The sequence below is a fragment of the Lepeophtheirus salmonis genome, chromosome 4 (genome assembly GCF_016086655.4).
Source record: "Lepeophtheirus salmonis chromosome 4, UVic_Lsal_1.4, whole genome shotgun sequence".
Taxonomy (NCBI): Eukaryota; Metazoa; Arthropoda; class Copepoda; order Siphonostomatoida; family Caligidae; genus Lepeophtheirus; species Lepeophtheirus salmonis.
The window spans coordinates 37,510,609-37,532,014 of NC_052134.2; the positions used below are offsets into that span (position 1 = coordinate 37,510,609).

The 21,406-nt window shown below is 27.9% G+C and overlaps 1 protein-coding gene across 5 annotated transcripts in view; it reads right to left on the minus strand.

Moving 5' to 3' along the window:
• Nucleotides 1-4,301: 4,301 nt before the first annotated feature.
• LOC121115881 (uncharacterized) overlaps nt 4,302-21,406 on the minus strand; it is a 72,230-nt gene continuing 55,125 nt past the window's right edge. For 4 of the 5 annotated variants that reach the window (XM_071887881.1, XM_071887880.1, XM_040710051.2 and 1 more), the window contains 4 exons: nt 6,974-7,199; nt 6,711-6,908; nt 5,598-5,735; nt 4,302-5,536 (listed from right to left, as the gene is read on the minus strand). In XM_071887881.1, the coding sequence (XP_071743982.1) occupies nt 5,147-5,536; nt 5,598-5,735; nt 6,711-6,908; nt 6,974-7,192 (945 nt within the window). In that variant the 5' untranslated portion in view covers nt 7,193-7,199 and the 3' untranslated portion in view covers nt 4,302-5,146. Of the gene's footprint in view, nt 5,537-5,597; nt 5,736-6,710; nt 6,909-6,973; nt 7,200-11,046; nt 11,155-21,406 lie in introns of all 5 variants that reach the window. The other variant, XM_071887882.1, reaches the window with a different exon arrangement.

Genomic DNA, 21,406 nt, shown 5'->3' on the forward strand with positions numbered 1-21,406 from the left:
TAATAAGTTTATCGAATAACATGCACAAGTGATCTCTTTCAAACTTTGAAAGAGCAGTTGAATAAGTATCCATCTGATAGAAGGTGTTTAAATAAACTTTATAATTTCGTAGAGTTTTATTTATGTATTTGTCCTGCAAAAAAAAAAAAAATTCCATCGGTAGATATTAAATTAGAACAATTAATTTGAATACACTCAGATGTACAAAAAGGTTTTTGACAACCTTCACAATTTACCCCCAAATTAATTGTAAGAAAACTATGAAAAAAAGCTAATCTAGAAGACTAAGTAAGTTGTTTTCAATTACAGTTTCTGTCCAGATTTTTGAAAACATGAATATTTTAAGAGTTGTATAAATGGTATCAAATAATATTATCAAATATAACTTGATAAGAAAGATACCGTAAAGTCATTGAATTATTTAAAAAATCGTTAATTTTCTTAACTTTAAAGGTGTTGAGTACGCATTCTAATTGTGTTTTCCTTAATAAATGCTGATTAAATTCCATTCAGCACATTTCATAGAAAGTGGATATATTATGTAATTATTATTATTTAATTTTTATTTTGATGGGACAAAACCGTCCCTGAATAGGTACTACAAAGATATTTCGGTGTCTGAGGTAGAAAAATTCCCCCAAGGAATAATAAATAAAAGAAGCACAAGAACCTAAAATATATGTAGGTAAAAGTGGATATACGCTATTGACAGAATACTTCAGAATATTTTCTTCAACATACATAGTACATAGATATCAAAAGTACAATTAATAAGTCCCATTATGTTAGAATATAATGTACTCAATCAATTAATTGTCGATTCCTCATTGTTCATTTAATATTTTACTCCAATGCATATATTAAGTATTCTTCCATGATTATATATTAAATCAATGGCTCAAAAAGATTATAAACGCTTTATCATAATTCATTTTTATTCAAAAATACAAAGTTATAAAACAATGGAAGGCGAATATTGCATTATCGTAATTTTAGAGCATGCAAATTATAAAAACAATTTCAAAAATCAAGTTTTTAACAAACATCTATAAATAAATTTTCTTGAAGATAGGAAAATTATTTGAAATGCACTAAATATTTAAATGCAAAAGTGCATTATTTTGTTTCATCCATGCCAATAGATTATGTTTAAAAGATTTAGATTAGTGTATGCATTCAACACTTTAATCTTTTTTACACAACATGACAGTTTAATGTCAGGAAATCAGTTTATTGATTGAATATTAAAGTCCAGTAGATAAATATAATAAAATAGAAATAGTTGTTTATATATGAGAATAAAATATAATTGTTCCATGAAAGGAAACTAACAGAATCAATTTTTTTTGGACCACGTCAATCACTAATATTTTCCCAAATTTTCTTTATGACATTTCATCCATAAGAAATTCACTTATGTTTTGACAAAACCATTTGTTTTCTTAACGGGAGGAATGTCTGAATTTGTTGATCAAAATACAGGGAACTATTTAAATTATGTCCCTAGGATTGTTCCAAGCAAATTTACGCATGAAGTGGAAAAAAGATTTATTTTTCTTAAAGTATTAATAAAAAATAAAGGTTTTTATATACAAAAGGTATACCTGGAGTAATTAAGCGTTGTTTAAAAGACAAATTTTTCATTAATAATATAGAAGATAACTCCCCCAGAAGTCTTCCGTGTTACTTTTTGTTTTTCACGAGTACATTTACATAAACAAAATATGTTTATGATGTATATCAAGGGGCACTATATACGGTGAAACACAGAAATGTTTTTCATAGCGACAGAGAAAAAAAAATTGCCTTTATTAATACAGATATGGGTCAGCCCATGATAATTATCTCAAGGAAATAGATTTGACTCAAATAAGGGGATATGGTATTACAGAATGGAATTATAATTTTCATTATTGTTTAAAGTAAGGTACACATTCATTTTTGTGGGATCAATTTCTCACATTATTCGGATTTCTATGCTTTCTAAACGATATATATAAATTACTTTTTAAGTACTATTAAACATAAAAGCATGTCTTTGTGAAGCTTAGGAGTGGGGTTGAAACATTGAGTGAGGTATCAACTGTTTTAATCAACTCATATTCTTGTTCCATGCCTTTCTTTTCACCTCTTACTGAAAGGAGTAGTAAAGTGATAATCATTGAATATCATTCTTTGATTATACTTGGATTTATCGCCAATGTATTAATTATGTATACATATATACAATGTACACAAATATTTCAATACTATATGAAGTACCATAAAACGCGGCCTTGTTCCTTGGAACCAAGTTTCCCCTGCATTACCGTGTAATTCCTAGAAACATTTAAGTAGATAACCCATTCAAAATAAAAATAACTATATATACTAAAAATCCCATTAAATAGTTTTTTAGAAACATCCTTTAATAGCAATCAATTTTATGTGAATGAGTAAGTAATTTTATGAGGGTAGTAACATAAACTCACAATATCTTTGAACAAGGTATTTCTCTTTATTTAAATTAAAGTATTCGTTTAACTTGAAAGAGTAAAAGAGTTCTACGATCCCTTCAATACAAATAATACATCATATTAAATAAGAATAATATACAGAGATATGACTATATATTAGTTCTTAGTTTTAATACTTTAGTCCTAAATCGAGTCTTTTTATCATGGACTGGGAACCCTATGACCTGGTACTTGACTTGGAATTACACAAACTTATATATTTTTTTCAAGATGAATTAATTTATTCTAAGAAAGAGTAATGTTGTTCTTGTAAAAAAAATAATTAGTTATGTGAATTACAATGCAAAATAGTTGAAGAGAAAACTACTGAATATATATTCTGTTACGTAAAATGTTATTGTTTTTTCCCAATTTTTCTCCTGCAAAAGATATTAGAGTCTTCGTTTTGCTTGTGTCGGTCTTTCATTTGAGATGTAAAATTATTCTGATTCATTGGTCCTTCATAGGTTTCCCAAATTTCAAATCCCTCTCTATGAAGTATCATTGCTCAAATGCATATCTGGAATAATTTTGTTCCCAATTTAAATCCATTCGATATAAAACTATCTTCTTACTACAATTATTCATTGTCATAGTTGAATAATATTTAGTTACAAATAATAGTACTCCATACTTTGTAGTTTCCTCAAAAAAGTTAATTTGCACAGATGCTAATTTGAATTCAGATAGAAATGAGAACTATTACTCGAATATTTTTCATAAAGGAAAAATTGAAAATATCAAAATGCAAAGACAGATTCTATGGAGAAACCAAAGTAAGTTATATATTAATTGCGTATTTTTTACCAAATGGACTGGAAATAAATTCCCTTCATCACGAATGGATTTGTGATTTTTCCTATTTAATCCTATTGAAATAAAAAAAGTATTCTGGAATCATCAAATTTTACTATCAAAGAAATATCAAGGTTTTGGGAAAAGCATGTGTGCAAGATACCTTTTCTTCCAAGATTCTACTCTTTAATATAGCCTGCCATTATGCTAAAAAAAAGAGAGCAAAAATTAACATGGTATCGTGAGAATTTGAAGAATTTTTTTCAGGAGAGCAGCATAGCTGTTATGACGTTTCATTACCCTTCCTCTCATGAATTAAAAATAGGTGAAAAAAAAATAAATCTGTGGAATGTTTTGCCTATAAGAAACATACCCCATGAAAAAAAAGTTTTATCTTAGAAAAAAAAATAATACAAATGGTGCCCTCAAGCAACATTATGAAGATAATGTATATAATAGCAACAACAACAAAAATATTTTCACATTCTATAATCATTATTTTATTTTTATTTAATCTGAAATTTTATTTCATAAAACCAAATTTGTATTATTATTTTAGTAATCAATAATTTACCTACAATTTCCTGGACATAATTATACAAAGGTTATATAAACTGAAAGTATTGCAACAATCATGAAACGGATAAACTCCGGTATTTTCAAAGCTGAAATGTATTAATATTTTTACCTAAAGACAGATTAACGATATTTCTTGCAGGTCATCCTTTTTTTAATAATATATACTATTTTCTGAAGAGTTGCCCTATGCAACGTTATGAGACAAAGGGGTCTTGTATCATTATTGTATCTATCGTTTGTAGTGATTTGTTATTTATCTGGAGATATTGTGTGTGTGTATAAAAGTGTTTATGTATGTAACGATTTGTCAGTTGGATCTTACTTGTAGTCGAATTAAATTGAATAATTTTGGTTAGAACAAGGGTTAAACCAGAATTTACATAAATTTTCATAAGACAATCTTTGTACACAAGTTAATAATACATTCAACTATTTTATATGTATATAAATCTGTTATATTTCTATTAAAAAAACATAGTAATTTAGACTTTATTTATGAACGAAATTATGAAAATGCATACATTAAAAGCTCGATTAAAAATATATAAAATGACCCTCACTGATGGTGTTAGTTAACATATAAAGAAGTATGTATGTATGTACAAAATATATGTGTAAATAAAATTTGAGATAAACATTTTATGAGGATAATTGATTATGAAATTAGCAAATCATTTTCATTTATTTTGATATAGATAATATATGTAATGTATCTAGTAATTAGCTAATATTTCCTGAGGGTAAGTTTTTTAATATTCCAGATATTAATTATTCTTTGTTAGATAAAATGAGCTAAACATCAATGGCAATACAATACGAGTATAACTAGGGCGACCATATTTTTTTTTTCAAAAGAGAGTACACGTGGTCGGATCAGAGTCACTTTTAGCTTTTTAAGTTTTTCAATTTTGCAGTTAATAAAATTATAAAATATAAGAATATTAAATTATGATTCTTATTTGTTTTGTAAAGTGCATTTTGAATATCTTTTTTTAAATCTTATTGTTTATATCAGTCTATCTCATTTCTAATTTTAGTTTATTCAATCTCCAACACTTTCTCTCCAACAAACACCAAGCAATTCATGAAAAATTTCCTGGGACATAATATAAGAAAAGGACATCTCTAGTGGAAAAAGAATGATTGGTCACCCTATTACAAAACTCAATCTACAAAAACAGTTCAATTTATTATATTCAAATTAAATCTGTTACAAGTGATTCAAAATCGACTGTGACAAATGAATTTAAACTAATTGAATTTCACTTCATAAGAGATCATTTTAGCTGTTGATTATCACTCTCCTCCTCGTAAAAAGACATACTATCAAAACTAGACTCTGTTGAAATAATGGGTGGAAGGACATGGACCTCTTCTTGAAGTTTATATTTATCTGACAGTGTCATAACGGATTGAAGATCGTCTTTACCTCCAGTAGCAATGGAAGACGTTTCAACAGAGCATGACTCCATATCCGATTCTTTAAAGATGGATGACTTTTTATGCGTACAGGATCTAGAATTAGGTGGATTTCGTCCAGATCGTGTGCTTGCATTAAATCGTGGATCTAATTGACGAAGATAGTCTGCATCCCAAAGGGAAGGTGGAGGGCGAATGGCCCAGGAGGGACGTCTCACATAGCTTGGTGGCTTAAAACTTGAGGAGCCCTAGAAAGTAAAAAAATAGTAATTATCTTTGTTATAGATATTGCATTTAAAATAGTCTTACAGCCTCCGAATTTTTGTACACTTTGGCCATAGCTTCTTTGAGCTTTAAGTCTCGTAGTAAAATATAGAAACTTCTGATTACAAATATTATGAATCCAAAAATAATAATAAATGGACATAAGATGAGAAAAATTATAACCTATGAAAATACAAAAAAAAAAATATACATAACTGAAGTTAAATTTTATACTTACATAAAATTAAAATAATTTGTCCTTATATCTATCACAGTATTGACTGAAAATTATTATTAATATCAAACTGTATTTTTAATTTTTATTATGTATCCCCCAACTATAAAATGGGATATTTAGGTGGGATGAGGATCATCCAATCCTGTTTTTAGGCTTTTATTGAGGGATGAATTCTAGTATTAGAATTACTAGAGATAAGGAAATCACGTCTGAGATAATGCCATATAATATATATTAAATAATATGACTTACTTATATATTTGAATGATCAAAATTTGGACGAGTAATTGAGAAGATCACTCATATATTGCAGGTTACCAACATATACTTTCTAGGACACAAATAATATTGCCGGGTTTTTGCTGCCGGATTCAGCCATTTTAAGAATTAAATGGGAGTGTGGAAGAATACTCCTCTCTGAATAAATATTTGTTATCAAATGTGTAATATTTGGTATAAAAGACAGGTTTATAATCAAAAGCTTTAATAATATGGGAAAAAAAATTGTCAAAATAATAAATAATTTTTTCCCAGAAATGTAAAAAAGAAAGTTTTTATAAAAAAAGTGTAATTTATAAAATTTTCTATAACATAAGTTATAAAAGAAAAAATAATCTTCGTCAAAGCCTTGTAAATAATTAGGTAGATTTGTAACCTTATAAATAACACAAGTCTACAAAAAATAGCTTTCAGTAAATTTTTTTTTACATAAAAGACATTTTAACATAGTAAAAAATATAATAAACGTCTATTTACATCCGCCCACATACATAAATAATTATGTCAGTCCAAGGTTTTTTATATTATTACGTTTTCCTAGATTAAATATTATCTCTTGATTATTATAAATGACAGTCAACTATGCATAATATACATATATAATGCAATTACGAATTAATTATAATTTTGGAATGACGTACTTTAAAAATATATGAAGGAAGTTTAATAAGGAAGAATATGAGAAGCCCAGTGATGATGAGAATTTTTAGTATATACATGATGATCCATGGGATTAATAGGATTCGGTTTGAAAAAACTGCTCCTGAGAGTAGTAGGAGATTTGAAACCATTAAAAGGATATGAAAAGTTGCTGGAAATGCAAGAAAGTCCAAATATCTCTGTAAAAATAAGGGAAAAATTTACTAAAAAAATGATGTACAAATTATTAGAAATGAAACATTACCTCAACAAAGTACATTTTTCCATGAATAATTTCCAATTCCTCCAATTCAAACTTATTCCGTCGAACCCGGAGCCAGCTCACGACGGAATCAGAGACACTTTCTGCATTGCTCATTACCCAAAATGTTACTAAAACTGAGGCAGTTTCAATAAGTAGAAGTGTGAAGCCAATTGCAAGAACGGCACTTCGAATCTTACAACAATAGAATCGTCGTATCATGATGGATCTAAAAATAAAAAAAAGTTATTAAGAATAAAAACATTTTGCAATTTAAAGAATATCAGTTTATTTAAATATCAAAATGGAAATGCATATTGCATATAGAATAGTTACTTATCCTAAAAAATATTTAATTTATTCAAAAAAATATCCAGGGAAGGAGGGGATTGGTTGTTACACTTGTTGTATTATTAATAGCTATACTGATCATGTATGTGTGAACCATGAATTTCAAGATATATCGAAAAACAATTGACGTCATTTTGTTTTCCTTTTTTTCCAATTTAGTTATGGATCTTATAAAGGTTTTTTTTATTTATGACACTTCAATTTTTTTTCTGTTGGGGAAAAAATAACACCATATTTCTTATTTTCCCTTGACATTTAGAAACATCATTTGCAATTGCAAATTATTCGAATTTTTTGTCCAAATAATCGTTCAATTGATGGAACTTTAGTAGGATAAAATAATTTTCTTTGATTAAGCTCATTTTTAAATCAATGGCTTTGTTGATAAGCAAAATATGAGTGATCACTAGAGCAGCAATCCAAAAGTGTTTCACGAGATAATAATTGTATCCAGAAAAAATTATTGTTTGGTGTGAATTTCATGTTAGAGGGATCATTGAGCCATATTTTTTTGTTTGATGATGATAATGTAAATGGAAATCCCTATCATACCCTAATAACTAATTAATTTTTTGGCCCCAACTGCAAGGTATGGACTTGGCATACATGTATTCTCAACAAGACGGGTTTACTTGTAACACAGAAAACGTTACAATCGATTTATTGCAAATAAATATTTTTCCTAATTAGGGCCTAATTGATTGGTCGTTTGATTTCACGCCTTTAGATTATTTTCTTTGGAGTCACGTGAGGTAAATGGTTTACACTAATAAGCCAGCGACGTTAGAACAGCTCAGAGTATTTGTCAAGTGCAAAATTACTGCAATATTGGTCAATTTATTAGAAAAAGTAGTGGAAAATTGGATTAAGCGATTAGACTGCTGTTAACGTGATCGTTGTGGTCATGTTAAAGAAATTGATTTTTATAAATAAATGGCTATGATTATAATTTGTACTGAAAAAATAAATTTGGCAAAATCTTTAACTTTTTGTGCTTCATTCATAAAAAAAAAGTTGAAGCGCTCTGAATGAGCAACCCTTTACTAATCATATCCGTGGTAAGTAATGAGTTTGATATTTAAAAGTAATAAATCATTATTATTTTTTTAAATAATTGTTAATATTTAAACTTGTGATAAAAAAATAGAGGAAAAATACTGAAATTTGTATTTTTGCATTTAAAAATGTTAACACAATATAATAGGACCTTACTTTACTTTGATATATTACTCTATATAATAGAAAAATAAATTCCAAGTATCCAAAGTTCCATGGCCTAACTTTGATCTGAAATTTTACCAATAGATATTTTGAAGTTTTATATACAATCAATATTAATGCAATCAATTTTTTGTATAAAAGCCAGAAAATGTATGCAAATAAAAAAAAAATAAAGGAAAGGATATTAAAAAAAAAACATATATTAAAAAGTTTTTGGATTAAATATTCAAGAGAAAATCCTTCTTCATTTTGGTAAGTTTATATCTAATCACACAAATGCTTTAACATTAACAAATCGTGAAACTCCCTTTAAACTTTACCAATTTATTTCGAAATTTATATGTTCATTATTTCCCCGATTTTTTTTTTTTTTTTTTTTTTTGATATTGGAAATAAATATTGGACAGGAGTTATTATTGAGCTTATATTTGCAAAATTCAATAACTAAATTGATTTTTTTTATTTAGTACCTTTAGTACATACATGTATACATCTCTTATGAAAATAAATTTTTCCGGACTTCCGACAAAAATTAATCACAAGATTTTAAGCCTTCATTGTCATTAAATTACCTTAAGATGATTCCCATCACTTTAATCTTAGTTTTTGCTCTTTATATGATAAAATTTAATTATATTTAAAATTAAGTACCTCTTTATTTGATAGACAATCATTCTAAAAATGTAAATTTTAAAGAATAACTTTAAGCTATATAAATGTTTATTCTATAAAGTTGTGTTGGATTTTATATTATAAAATATGAATGTAAACTTAGTTATGTGGTCTTAAAACTATGGACTCTTAAGTACCTACTAAATACGAGTATATAGACAGGTTGGCATCACCACTTGGTGTAGCAAGAATCAAGAGGTTTTCCAATTGCAGTATAAATTCACGAAACAATTTTGGTTATTTTTAGGGGTTGATAAAAAAATGTTTTTGAATTATAACAATACTAAAATAAATTGGATTTAATTAGCTATGAAGCGAATTGAAATTTTGTTTATTCTCAAACAAATATATACAGACACTTACAGTTCATGACGAAAATTTACAATACAGAGTGGCCGAAACAATGAGTGGGGGTGAATGCACCACCACTCTTCGCTTGCAGAAGCTTCAAAATATGAACTTCTCCAACAATCGTCATTATATTTGTCGAGTGAATAAAAAATATTCCTTCTTCTCTAAAATGTGTTGCGGCAGCCCTGCAATATACTTATATATAGTGATTTAAACATAATAATATTCGACTCTTATTATAACGAGATCATATGTAATTAATTACAGTAGTCAACAAGTATTTTTGTGGTAAAGTTAAAATATTGGGCCATATCTTGGTGATTCTTTCTTTGCCTCCCCTTTAACCTTTCCGAATTTAGGCTGTTTGGTGCATCGCCTCAATAGTATGTTTAATTCCTATCCATTGCATAGAATACTTTTAATGAGTTATATAACTATATATATTGTACATGTATTGAATTTCAAAAAAATAAATTAAGTATTGTTAGAAAAAGTAACTTTTCAAAAAAAAGTTTATTTTTAATAAAAAATATAATAATTTGAAAGGAACAAATGCTGATATGGGAAAGAAAACGATACTGTATTAAAGAAATATTATGTAGGCATAATTATCATTGCATGACAAAGTAGGGGTTAAATATTACATCATGGTATGTAAATCTTTGTATACTATGAGTATCATATCCATATCCAAGAATTGGCAAGAATCTCTTTTGATTAATCATTATCTAACCTACAAAAAAAAACACAGTATATCCTATCCTTCACCTCAAGTGATTGATGTCTATTGTCTATATGTACATATGTTAGTTCTTTCACCATTCATTTAACCTTTACAAGGCGATTTACTCCTTGTAATTATTCATAAATTATTGATATATTTCCTCTTTTATCATCATTATCGATAATCCTCTTCTTCTCAATCAATTGAAATACTTTTGTTCTTTTAATTAATAGATGAAATTTTGTCTTGAAACATCCCCTGATCTATTATTATTTTCAATTTATATAAATATCCTAATAAAATCCTTGATAATGAAGTACAAATATAGTGGAATTAATTGGACATCAATATTTTATTAACAGAAGTATTGTTGTTCAATCTTAGATTTTTTTTATCAATATTCGTATTGTTTAACTACTGATCGAGTATGTAAAAGGAGAAAAAAATGTAATTTTGATTGTAAAATATAATTGGGAAAAAATATATTTGATGTATAAATGAATGTTTTTAAATATTGTATATTGGAATATAATATAATAATGATTACAAATTGCAATGTAAGAACAAAGGTCATAACTTAGCTCTCTGTTATTGAACTGGGATATTATACATCCAAATATTTATAAAAATGCTTCTTACTGTTTTAAATCTACATTTTATCACCAATACTTTTGAGTAAAAAATATTAAATCAGATTATATATAATTGTTATTTATCTTTATTTAATATTTTTTAGGATATATTAAGCAATAGTTACCCAAGATTTAGTACATTTAATTAACTTATTTGCTTGACGGAATATTTTTCAATTTGATTTCTTGGGTTCTTCTTTTTTCAATTTGTCAATTGAGGCGTACAACGGTACCTACAAATATGTAATACAGTTGTAGCTATAATTTTATACAATACATACAAGCAAACCTCATCAAAACTGATGAGTACTCATTTGATTCTCAAAATTGCACAATATATTAGATATTTCAAAATGTTTTTTATAAGAATAACAAATTATATCTCTTTGAAATCCCAAACTCTATTTGTTGTGTTTACAAAATAACAAAAATAAAGGATCTCTTTTGTGTGCTTAATCTTTTTTTTTATTAAATCGTAAAATTATGAAAAATGAAAGTCAATAATTTTTTTATGTTCCTTTAATTGGTTAGATGGAGTTGCACTGATTAAGTATAAGTAAACATTATAGTATTACAATTACTCCATCTAACAGAGGAATCTTTTGGTGAAATCCATTTACAAAGTATAAAATATATTTTTTTCTCTAGGAATCACCGGGGCGTGAACGTATCACACATCAAGTTCAAGGGAATGACTCCCGAGTGTTCTTTCCATGAGCTATGGCGATTCCACTCTAGTTTTTAAGATTTTTTTTCTTTCTACTTTTTTAGATTATTTTGAAATTTTTTTTTTTTTTGTTCCATGTCTTATATTCATGCATATATTTTTACCATTTAAATTGATATTTAAGAATACCAAATGGCTGAAATATATTAAAAAAATGAAACAAAATTTAAACTATTATAAATTGATTTTTATGAAATTAAACATGTTTCATGTTTAGGGCTTCTGTTCACTTACCGCGTTATGAAAATAATGTTTAGTAATAGGGGGGTTAAAGAAATTAAATTCTATTATAAATTTGCTATTTTGTTATACACGTATCGATTTTTTTTCTGCTTAAACACCTCTTAACAGCTTTAAAATAAAAATAAAAACTTCATCATCCAAGAACATATAAAAAACTTTACAAACATGAATGAAATATATACGTATGTTCACTGTTGAAAGATATTTGAGTATTTGAAAATGGTACATTAATAAGAAATCAAAATTTTGTCGTACATCATATCCAGTCACCTTTCATAATAATAAAATGTTCTAATTTACAACTGTAATAGATATCTGCATATATGATCAATAGTTTTCAAATCTCTAGAGTCAAATAATACATATATATACGTATATATATGGGACTATCAGCTCTTGCAACGATATTTTTGGGCATAATGTCATATTAATAGGACATTTGTTGTAATATTGTAGAAATAACTGTATATTAGCGTAAAGAAAATGTTAAAAAACCAAGACCATGAGGCCTTTATATCAGTAAGTTTTTACCCTGTACATGGCACAATTACATAAATTCATAATAAAAAAATTTTAGCCTAGAAATTTTATGGGTTTTTTTTTTTTAAAAGAAGCTTTTTTTCTCATACATACAACACAATGTATACCATATAATGATTTTTAAGCTTGATAAGACCATTCAAGGCAGTAGAGGTTGTCAAATAGTGAACATTATTTTCTACTTTTTATTGACTGACTTTTTTTTGTAGAAAACAAATAATAGCTCTATATATTTTCTTTAGTAAAAATGTTGCATATAACTTACATTGTTTTATATATGTAATTTAATTAATTAAGAATTTGAAAAGTCTGTCCCCGCGTATGCAGAATATAGTTTTACCTACTTAATAAGATCTATTATTATAGAATTCACGACTCAGAACAGTTAAATTATTAGAAAAATAAAAGATCATAAAACCACCGGAGATAAAAATAGAAAAAAAGAGAAAACTGATATGAAATACCATTATATCTATGAGTCTAATCCTTTCCATCCCAACTATAATTTCCACCTCGTGTAATAAAGGCAGATGGTTACTACAATTTATTATGGATAATTGACATTGATTAGCAAAAAACAATGTATTTACTTTTTATTGGGGTTTTGGAAACAATATATTATTGAGACGATATATATACAAAAATTTCTTCAAATAACAAAAATAAATGATCTCTTTTGTGTGCTTAATCTTTTGATTATTAAATCGTAAATTATGAAAAATACGAGTCAACAATTTTTTTATGTTCGTTTAATTGATTAGATGGAGTTGTACTGATTAATCATTAGTAAATATTATAGTATTACATTTACTCCATCTAACTTGTGTGAGGTTTGGCAAGAAAAAGTTTTAAAAGAAATACTTTTTCGTCATTTTCATCAATACTTATAACTTTATAAATATTTTTTTACTTTGACCTGATGAAAATTATTAGTAAAAAAATAGATGCTTAAAATGTTTTAAAATTATTTGCCTGTAAAAATCCAGCTGTTTTGGCCATGCTTAATGTCATATGTACAGGGAGCGGAGATCAAATTGTCGCCAAAATATTTTTCTAGAAATAACAACACAAAATGTACATTTTTTTAACTTTTTTATTGAAAATCAAAACTATGACGAGCATATAGAGTAGCCATTCATTTAATATAATCACCGTTGGCATCAATAACGGCCTCAATACGGCCTCTGAACCGGCTGCAGGCTCTTCTGACTATCTCATTATCCATGTTGCCGAATACCTCCTTGATGGAGTCCATCAGGCTGGCCTTGGTGCTATGAAGATGTCTGTTGGTATGTCTCTCGACATATCCCCAGACAAAATAGTCCAAATGATTAAGGTTGGGACAGTTAGGAGGCCACAAATTCTTGGTTACGACGTCATAACAGTTCTCGGTTAACCACTGCATGGAGATTTTGGACACATGGCAGGGTGCTGAGTCCTGTTGCCACACCCAGGGTCTGTCTCCTGCCACCCCTTGGATCCAGGGCAGAACCACTTTCTCCATAACATCCAGGTAGACCTCTGTATTGACCTTCAGACCCGTTTCAAACATGTGCAGAAGCATAACATGACCTTCACGACTGACCACCTCGAACACCATGACCGTTGCAGGGAACTTGGTCTTCATTACCTTCCTCACATGGCTGGTGCAGGTGGCTATCCACCTGTTACTCTGCTTGTTGACCTTCTGATCTTGACAGAAATTATTTTCATCAGAGAAAAACCACAGCATCCCAGGCTGCTTTGGATGTTTGAGCTTGTTGAGCAATTTTGTTTACTTCATCTGCCTGTTGTCCTTTGCCTTCTGGGTCAAGATCTGGCCCACCTGCATCTTGTAGCTCCTGCAACTTAAATATTCAGATACACAGTCCCTTATTGTTTTCTCAAGGTAGCCCAGATCCCTCGCCATGGCCTTCATGGACCTGGTAAGGTCATCCTCAACCATCTTCTTCACCTTGTCGACAAAGTCGGTGTCCCTGTCCTTCCTGTCGGCGCCCTCCTCTTTGGGTGCCCTCTTTATGGTGGCATCAACATCCCAGGTGTCCTCTAGCTTCTTACGGATACTCTGAACAGTCCCTAAATTCACTCCTAAGGTTGAAGCAATCGTTGAATTGGAGATTTCACCTCCATTATTAACCAATGCCATGAGTACGGCGGACCTCAAAAGCTCATCGTTCCACTTATAGCTCTTTATCTCCTCATATGATGACGGTATGATGCTAACTGAGCTACGTATCGTCAGCTGACGAGAATAGCTTTCCTATTTGGTAACTGGTTTTTTATTTGATAATGTCGTCTTCAAGTTATCAAGGTTTAAAGTAGGCAACAATTTGATCCCCGCTCTCTGTAATGTTTCTCTCTGGCAAGTATGAGAGATTGGTAGTGACATTCTTCAGAATGGGTATTATTCTATCTTGAAAATGCAGGCTATTCCTTCTGGAGAGAGATTAATTTGAAGGAAGTTTTTTTAACGAGATAATGACCCAAAATAACTCTAATAACTTCTACGAAAAGAAAGAATCCTCTAACATCTAATTTATTATGCAATAGCCAGCTCAATCTCATGATTTGAGCTCAATAGAGCTATTATTGGAACACTTAGACAGAAAAGTACGTGAAAAGTGCTCCACAAGTAAGTGGAACATTTAGAAAAGTGCTTGGAATGATTTCACAGGTCTGTCTATCTTGAAAAACTAACATCAAGAATCAAATTTCTGTAAAATCAGTTATTGCGGCAAAGGAAAGATTTTTTGATGAACCTAAAATTTAAGGAGAAATAATTTGATTTTTTAGCAATAAATGTTTATACCCATATTTAAACTTAATTTTTCTTCATTTTAATAGCCTAGTTACTGTGTTACCTGATGATAAAGTCATAGTTGGAAAAATAAGTGAAATTTATTTAATTTTTCAAACTTTTTCTTGCCAGTGTACATAAAGTATATTTTTTTCTCTTTGAATGATCGGGGCGCAAAACTAGTTCAAGAGAAGAAGTTTTCCGGAGTATGTTTTCCATGAGCTACAAATTTTTGCATTAACCATTTTTGCATTTCAAGAAACGTGAAAATAAACTTCAAATTACAAGTTTTTTTTTTTTTTTATATACTATCAGTAACCCTTGATAGCCTAATAAATATTGTAAAATATTTTTTTAATCAATAAATCTTAAATAACTTTTAAAACAATCATTTTCATATAGTATTTTTCTCATTATTTCAGTGAGACATGTCTTCAGAACAAAAAATCCAACCGGAACGATTGTTTTGGGCGTTGTGGAGTCTGCCCTCCCATTTTTGTGAAGAGGAAGGAGTGACTCAATGTAGATGCTTATATAGGACTTCTTGATAATAAAATGCAACCTTGGCCCAGATAAAAGTTCGGAACAAGTTTGTTTTCACTCAAGAGAGAGCTTTGTGTCCTCACACTGCTAAGACCCAGGGCTTCCTAAGAGACAACTTTTTGGACTTTTGGGACCTCACGCGTCTGGAGGAGAGCGTATGTGATACTCTTATAAGAAGGAGTAGACCAAGCTCGTGTTTGTCTAGATAGTTAACGCCTGCAAGGGATTTAGGCCTCTTATTGAGGGAATTATTACAGCTAAGGGCTATTTTCAGATGATTTTGTAAAATAAATGTCCTTGCAAAATCTCTTGTTTAAAAGATACTTATGAAAAAAATTGAATTGAAACTTATTTTGTGTACCACTAATTTAGATCAAGCCTGTTTTTCAATCAAAGGTGGAAAAAAAAATTAGAAATTTATTGAACTAACGTATGTACTATAATACTTAATTTTAAATTTCCTTACATTTTCGAGTAGATTTATTGATTTTTGGACTATTTGACCATGTAGAGATAGATCATGATGTAGATACTTCATGTTGAATTAAGTTAAATAGTTAAACGAATAAAAAGATAGACATGCAATGAGTAGACAATTTGATTCAAAAGCGGATTAATCGGCTTATTCATTTTGTGTAATATACAAAAATTATAAATTTTTTATATATACTAAATCGGATTATTGAAAGTGAAATATTTTAATTTTAATTAGATTATTTTCGATTTCAATTTGCAGTAGCTTATAGATATTTTGAGGTACACAAACCTCAATTATTAATTATAAAGTAGTCGTATCTAATTAGAATAATTGACATTATTTGATCAGATCTACAATTTCTTTTTTACTTTGTGTTTACCTCTTGTATAATCCCCGCTCCAAAATATGCTGTTTTAATTATTCGACATTGTGTCTTTATAAAAACAAAAAAATAACTGGGTGTCAATTTAAATGGTTGTTGTCTAATTTTAGAGTATATTTCTTATTTATTCATAATATGAATTTTGGCAACTTGAAATTTTTGGCAAGAGAACCCCCAACGAAAAATTACAATCAAAACCCAAGAATTTGGAGCTCCCTTATTGTGTATAGGTCTGATGAAGAAAGTAGACTAAGATATTCTGTGTTTTTGATATTTTAAAAATAATAAATTTTAGAATAATATATAGTATAAAAAACCCAGTTTTTTTAGAAAATATATTTAACATTTTGTATATTGTTTTATTATTTTTTTACATTTTTATTTTCTATATACACTAATGGCCCATCATAAACCTGAACAATTCGTGACTTAATAAAAAAGTACAAACGGCAGGATGTAAAAATAGTCCGGTAATGTAGAACGAAGTTTTTGGCATTTAGATAAAGCAATACACTTTCTTATGTACCCTAACATATGAACAATATAAAAATAAGACAAAGATCATTACAATTTGTAAATAACAATTGATATTGCTGTATCACGCAATGACTCTTTTCATTCAGCTAATGAAACTGATTTTTTTTATTACACTAATATAGAAACATGAAACGTTCAATGTAAATATGAATGTATGTATAAATGTGGCCTGTGTTGATTACTTATATAATAACTCATAATTGGATTTTAAGTTGATTTTGTGAATCATTCCCTTTTATAACTTAATACACAAGAAAATGTTAAATTTTTTGGAGACAAATTTCATCAATCTATAGTTATTCAAAGAAAATTAATTTTTTGTAAAAAATTTTGAAAACTTAATTGTAGTTCAAAAATTCCATTTTTTCCAAAAAAAGGAATAATATATTTTCTAGTTAAAAACAAAAACTCATTTTTAAAGAGAGGGCTAAAGCCCCTCCAGCCCACCCTCTGCGGACGCCCCTGATGTAGAAAATCCAAAAGTTGACAAGAAATACATATTAAATTATCGTGTACATAGATTCAGGAGAAAATATCCTATTTACTATTGTCCTATGCTTATCAAAAGCAATTGTTCAATAAATCCTTACAATGGAAGTAATATCTTTTACTTATTATTAAATCCATTTTTTGATTAACTTATTATAAGATCGGATTATTAGGGTGTTATTAGGTATTTATATTAGCCATAAAAATATCATAATAAATATTTATTAAAAAAATAGTTTATTTTCACATTTAAAGTAAAATTCCGGACAATGTATCAAATATGTAATTAAGAGATTCAAAATGAAATTAAAGTTTTTTTGTTTTTTTTATGTTCAATCTAAGAGCTGAACTGTGTATTTCAATATTTATCCAGTTATTAAATGGGTATTTGATACACCTTAAATTTATTAGTCTAGTCTTATTATGAAGTCATTTATATTCTTTGAACAAAACTTAAGAGATACTTGTCTCTTACTTAATATATTATCCTATATATTTTTTCTAATATATACAATCATAGTGTGCAGAAAACAACAATATTATCAGCTATACAATCTTACCAAATTAGGTAAAAAAATATAAATTCATCTTAAAAGGATATGTTTAAAATAAATACGATTTGTATCCGTCAAATCAAAGCCCATAAAAATAATGTAAAATAATTTTATCTTATTTATTTATAAATAAGGTAAATCTATAAGTCACTCTTATATAAGTAAAACCAAACTCATGGATGGAGTAACATTATAAATCATTCATTACATAATACATACATATTTTTGGAAATACTATCAGTAGATACGCCATACCTTAAAAGAATTCGAGAAAAAAATTACTGGGAAGAGATAAAAAGTATCTCAGTGCAAGTAAATTGCATGAAAAGTAATAATAATATGTAATTGTGTATAATTTAAGTTCAAGATTTCTCTTTTTAAAAGTTGAGCAAAACTTGACCTCCGTTCTATTTATTTTTACTGTCTTTTATTGAAAAATTATTGAATCATTTCATAGAATTATTTAGGTATTTTTTTTAGATCTGTGGCTATATGAGTTACTTAAAATAATTGTAATTACATCAAATAAGTATTTATTTTGCTTATATTTTGTTTGTAATGTTTGATGCAATATTTTATATAAATCTGATCAACTACTGTATTTTTGTGTCGATTTGGATAAGCTGGATGGTTATAATAAAAAGTACTGGAGGAAAAGGGAATAAAGGAAAATTTTCTATAGACATTTTTGGGCATTATACAACATTAAATTCGCTGAATATTTTTCACAGATAAATATTTTTGGTACAAATCTAGAGCAATATTATTGTATGGAATAAAAATGGAACAAATTATTTTAGTTTAATTGTAATTAACATCAAATATGTTATAACTCCACACTGTTCATATCCTTTAACAACAAATATGTTTTTAAAATCAAAAATTATACTTTACACATAAGACAATGTGATCTTAACCTCTTCAAAAAGAAAAATGACCTAAAGCTGTATTATGTTAATGATCAAACACAACTATTTACTATCAGGGTTATACTCACAGCTTCATTGGAGTTTAAGTAGTGAATAAATGTTGGACAAATTTAAAGAGTCAATGATCAATTTTCAAGTACATGGGGTAATGCCATGTTAAAAATTTAACTTGGATTAACGGTATTTGACATTTTAATTCATCAGCGGGAAATACAAAATCATTAATGCCCAAAGGAATATTTAAAAAATTGTTTCTCCAATTTGATGGATTAGTCATATTTCTAAAATGTATAGTAATGTCATGAAATACAAGCTGAATTTGTTCTTACTCGTATCTAAAAAAGTTACAACCTGAAATCAACTGTGGCCATTGGATTGATCACTTCATTTATAAACTTTTATATTGTACCCCTATAAAAACTAATATCTCTTGTACCATGGCAAAAAAAAAAAAAACTATTCTATTTCATTACTCGTATCTTAAAAACCATTTGTTTCTTTTCTAACTAGCCCATTAATATTACCACCTAGCGTTATAAGTATAGATGAATCAAAGGTATTATGATGAAGAAAAAAAAAGTACTATTAACTCATAAATTTAAAAAAAAAGGAATTGAAAATTAATGTGGTCACCCTAACAATTTGAAGATTGTTTCGAAGGAGAGCAGCTTTCAGATGAAGGAGATAAACAGAAACCCCACTCCGTATTTAGCAATGATTTAGGCAGAAATTGCTCAAATGTCGATGCTCAATTCTACTCCGAGTCCAACAAGGACATCCACTTACAACTCCTTAACTTTACTCTCTCTGTCATTCATTAGCAAATGGATTCCTAGTTATACTTTGTAGTTAATACGTATATGTTATCTCCTCAAAAATGAAAGAATCATGAGAACAGCTTTAGAATATATTTATATGAAAATAATACTACATATAATGGAAGAGGGCCTGGCATATTTGTAGTTACTACCTTAATATGAGTATTGTTATCATGTGTATTCTAGGGTAAGGCTGATGTGCAGACTTTGTCCAAACAAGCTACTCACCCGTTATTTAAATTTTTGAACAAAGTTAATAGAAACAAATGGATCTTTAAAATTCCCTCCTAAAATAGAGCTTAAACATTATTATAAATTATTAAGTCCATAATATTATGTGCCTTTATGAATATTGTGCACAGCCAATGTAATAAATATTGAGATTTTTTTAAAACTATTTTTTCTCTTTTTTTGATAATAAATGGGCAATTTGTCAAAAAATTGTTTTGATTATTAATTTCAAATATATATTATTAGACATAATCAAAAATGTAAATAGTTTTTTTATTTACTTTTTCCCAAATTTTATAGACTTTGTGTTCAAAATAAATATTAAGATATTTCAATGGAATTACATAAATATTTTCATTAGATCAATAGACGGTATCTACGAAAAAAATAATGCTCTAATTTACAAACTGAATAGATCAGGAAATGATGTTCATTCATGAATTTAATTAATATTTTATTTGTAAATAAATTATATTTACCTCAACAAAGTAGAGATAATTAAACCTTTTGAACAAAGATTTATAGCTAAAGTTCTTTTACAATTAATTAATAATTAAATTAATTGAGGAATTCAATGATAAATAGGAAGATATATATTTACTTGCAACATGCATAAGGAATTTAATATAAGGTACCTGCCTATCTATAGGCTCTACTATATTTAGTACGTTAAAATAAAGGAAATTATTAACTCATCTGTAGTCATAATTTTTGAAGCATTTAAGTATATGTACAATCTAATATTTTGGCACATATTAATCATACAAGAAGAAAAGAGATAATTACGTTTAATAATGGATATACGCACCTAAAAGCCAAAGCTGAAAAGTATTAAATATTTATTTTTTCAACAAAAAAATAATGGATTTAATTTGGAAAGGTATGGTTTGATGACGCATAAATTAATTGCAACATCACTTAATCACAAAAAAGTATCTATATTCAATTATTTAATTATCTTTCATGAAAAGAAGGGCATAATTAAGATTTTTTCGTTAGGTTGTATCCGTTCTTAATATTTTTCTTAAAATCAGTCTCTTCCCTGTGATTGGTTCTTAAAAAACGTCCCTAAATTAAAACGTTGTATTTTCATTAATATTATATTAAAGTACCTTAGTAGTGGTTCTCTCCCAAGATTTAGTAGTCCCAAAATTTATTGGGGCTTACAAAATAATAATTCCCAGTAAATCCCATATTTAATTATTTCAAAATTTAAG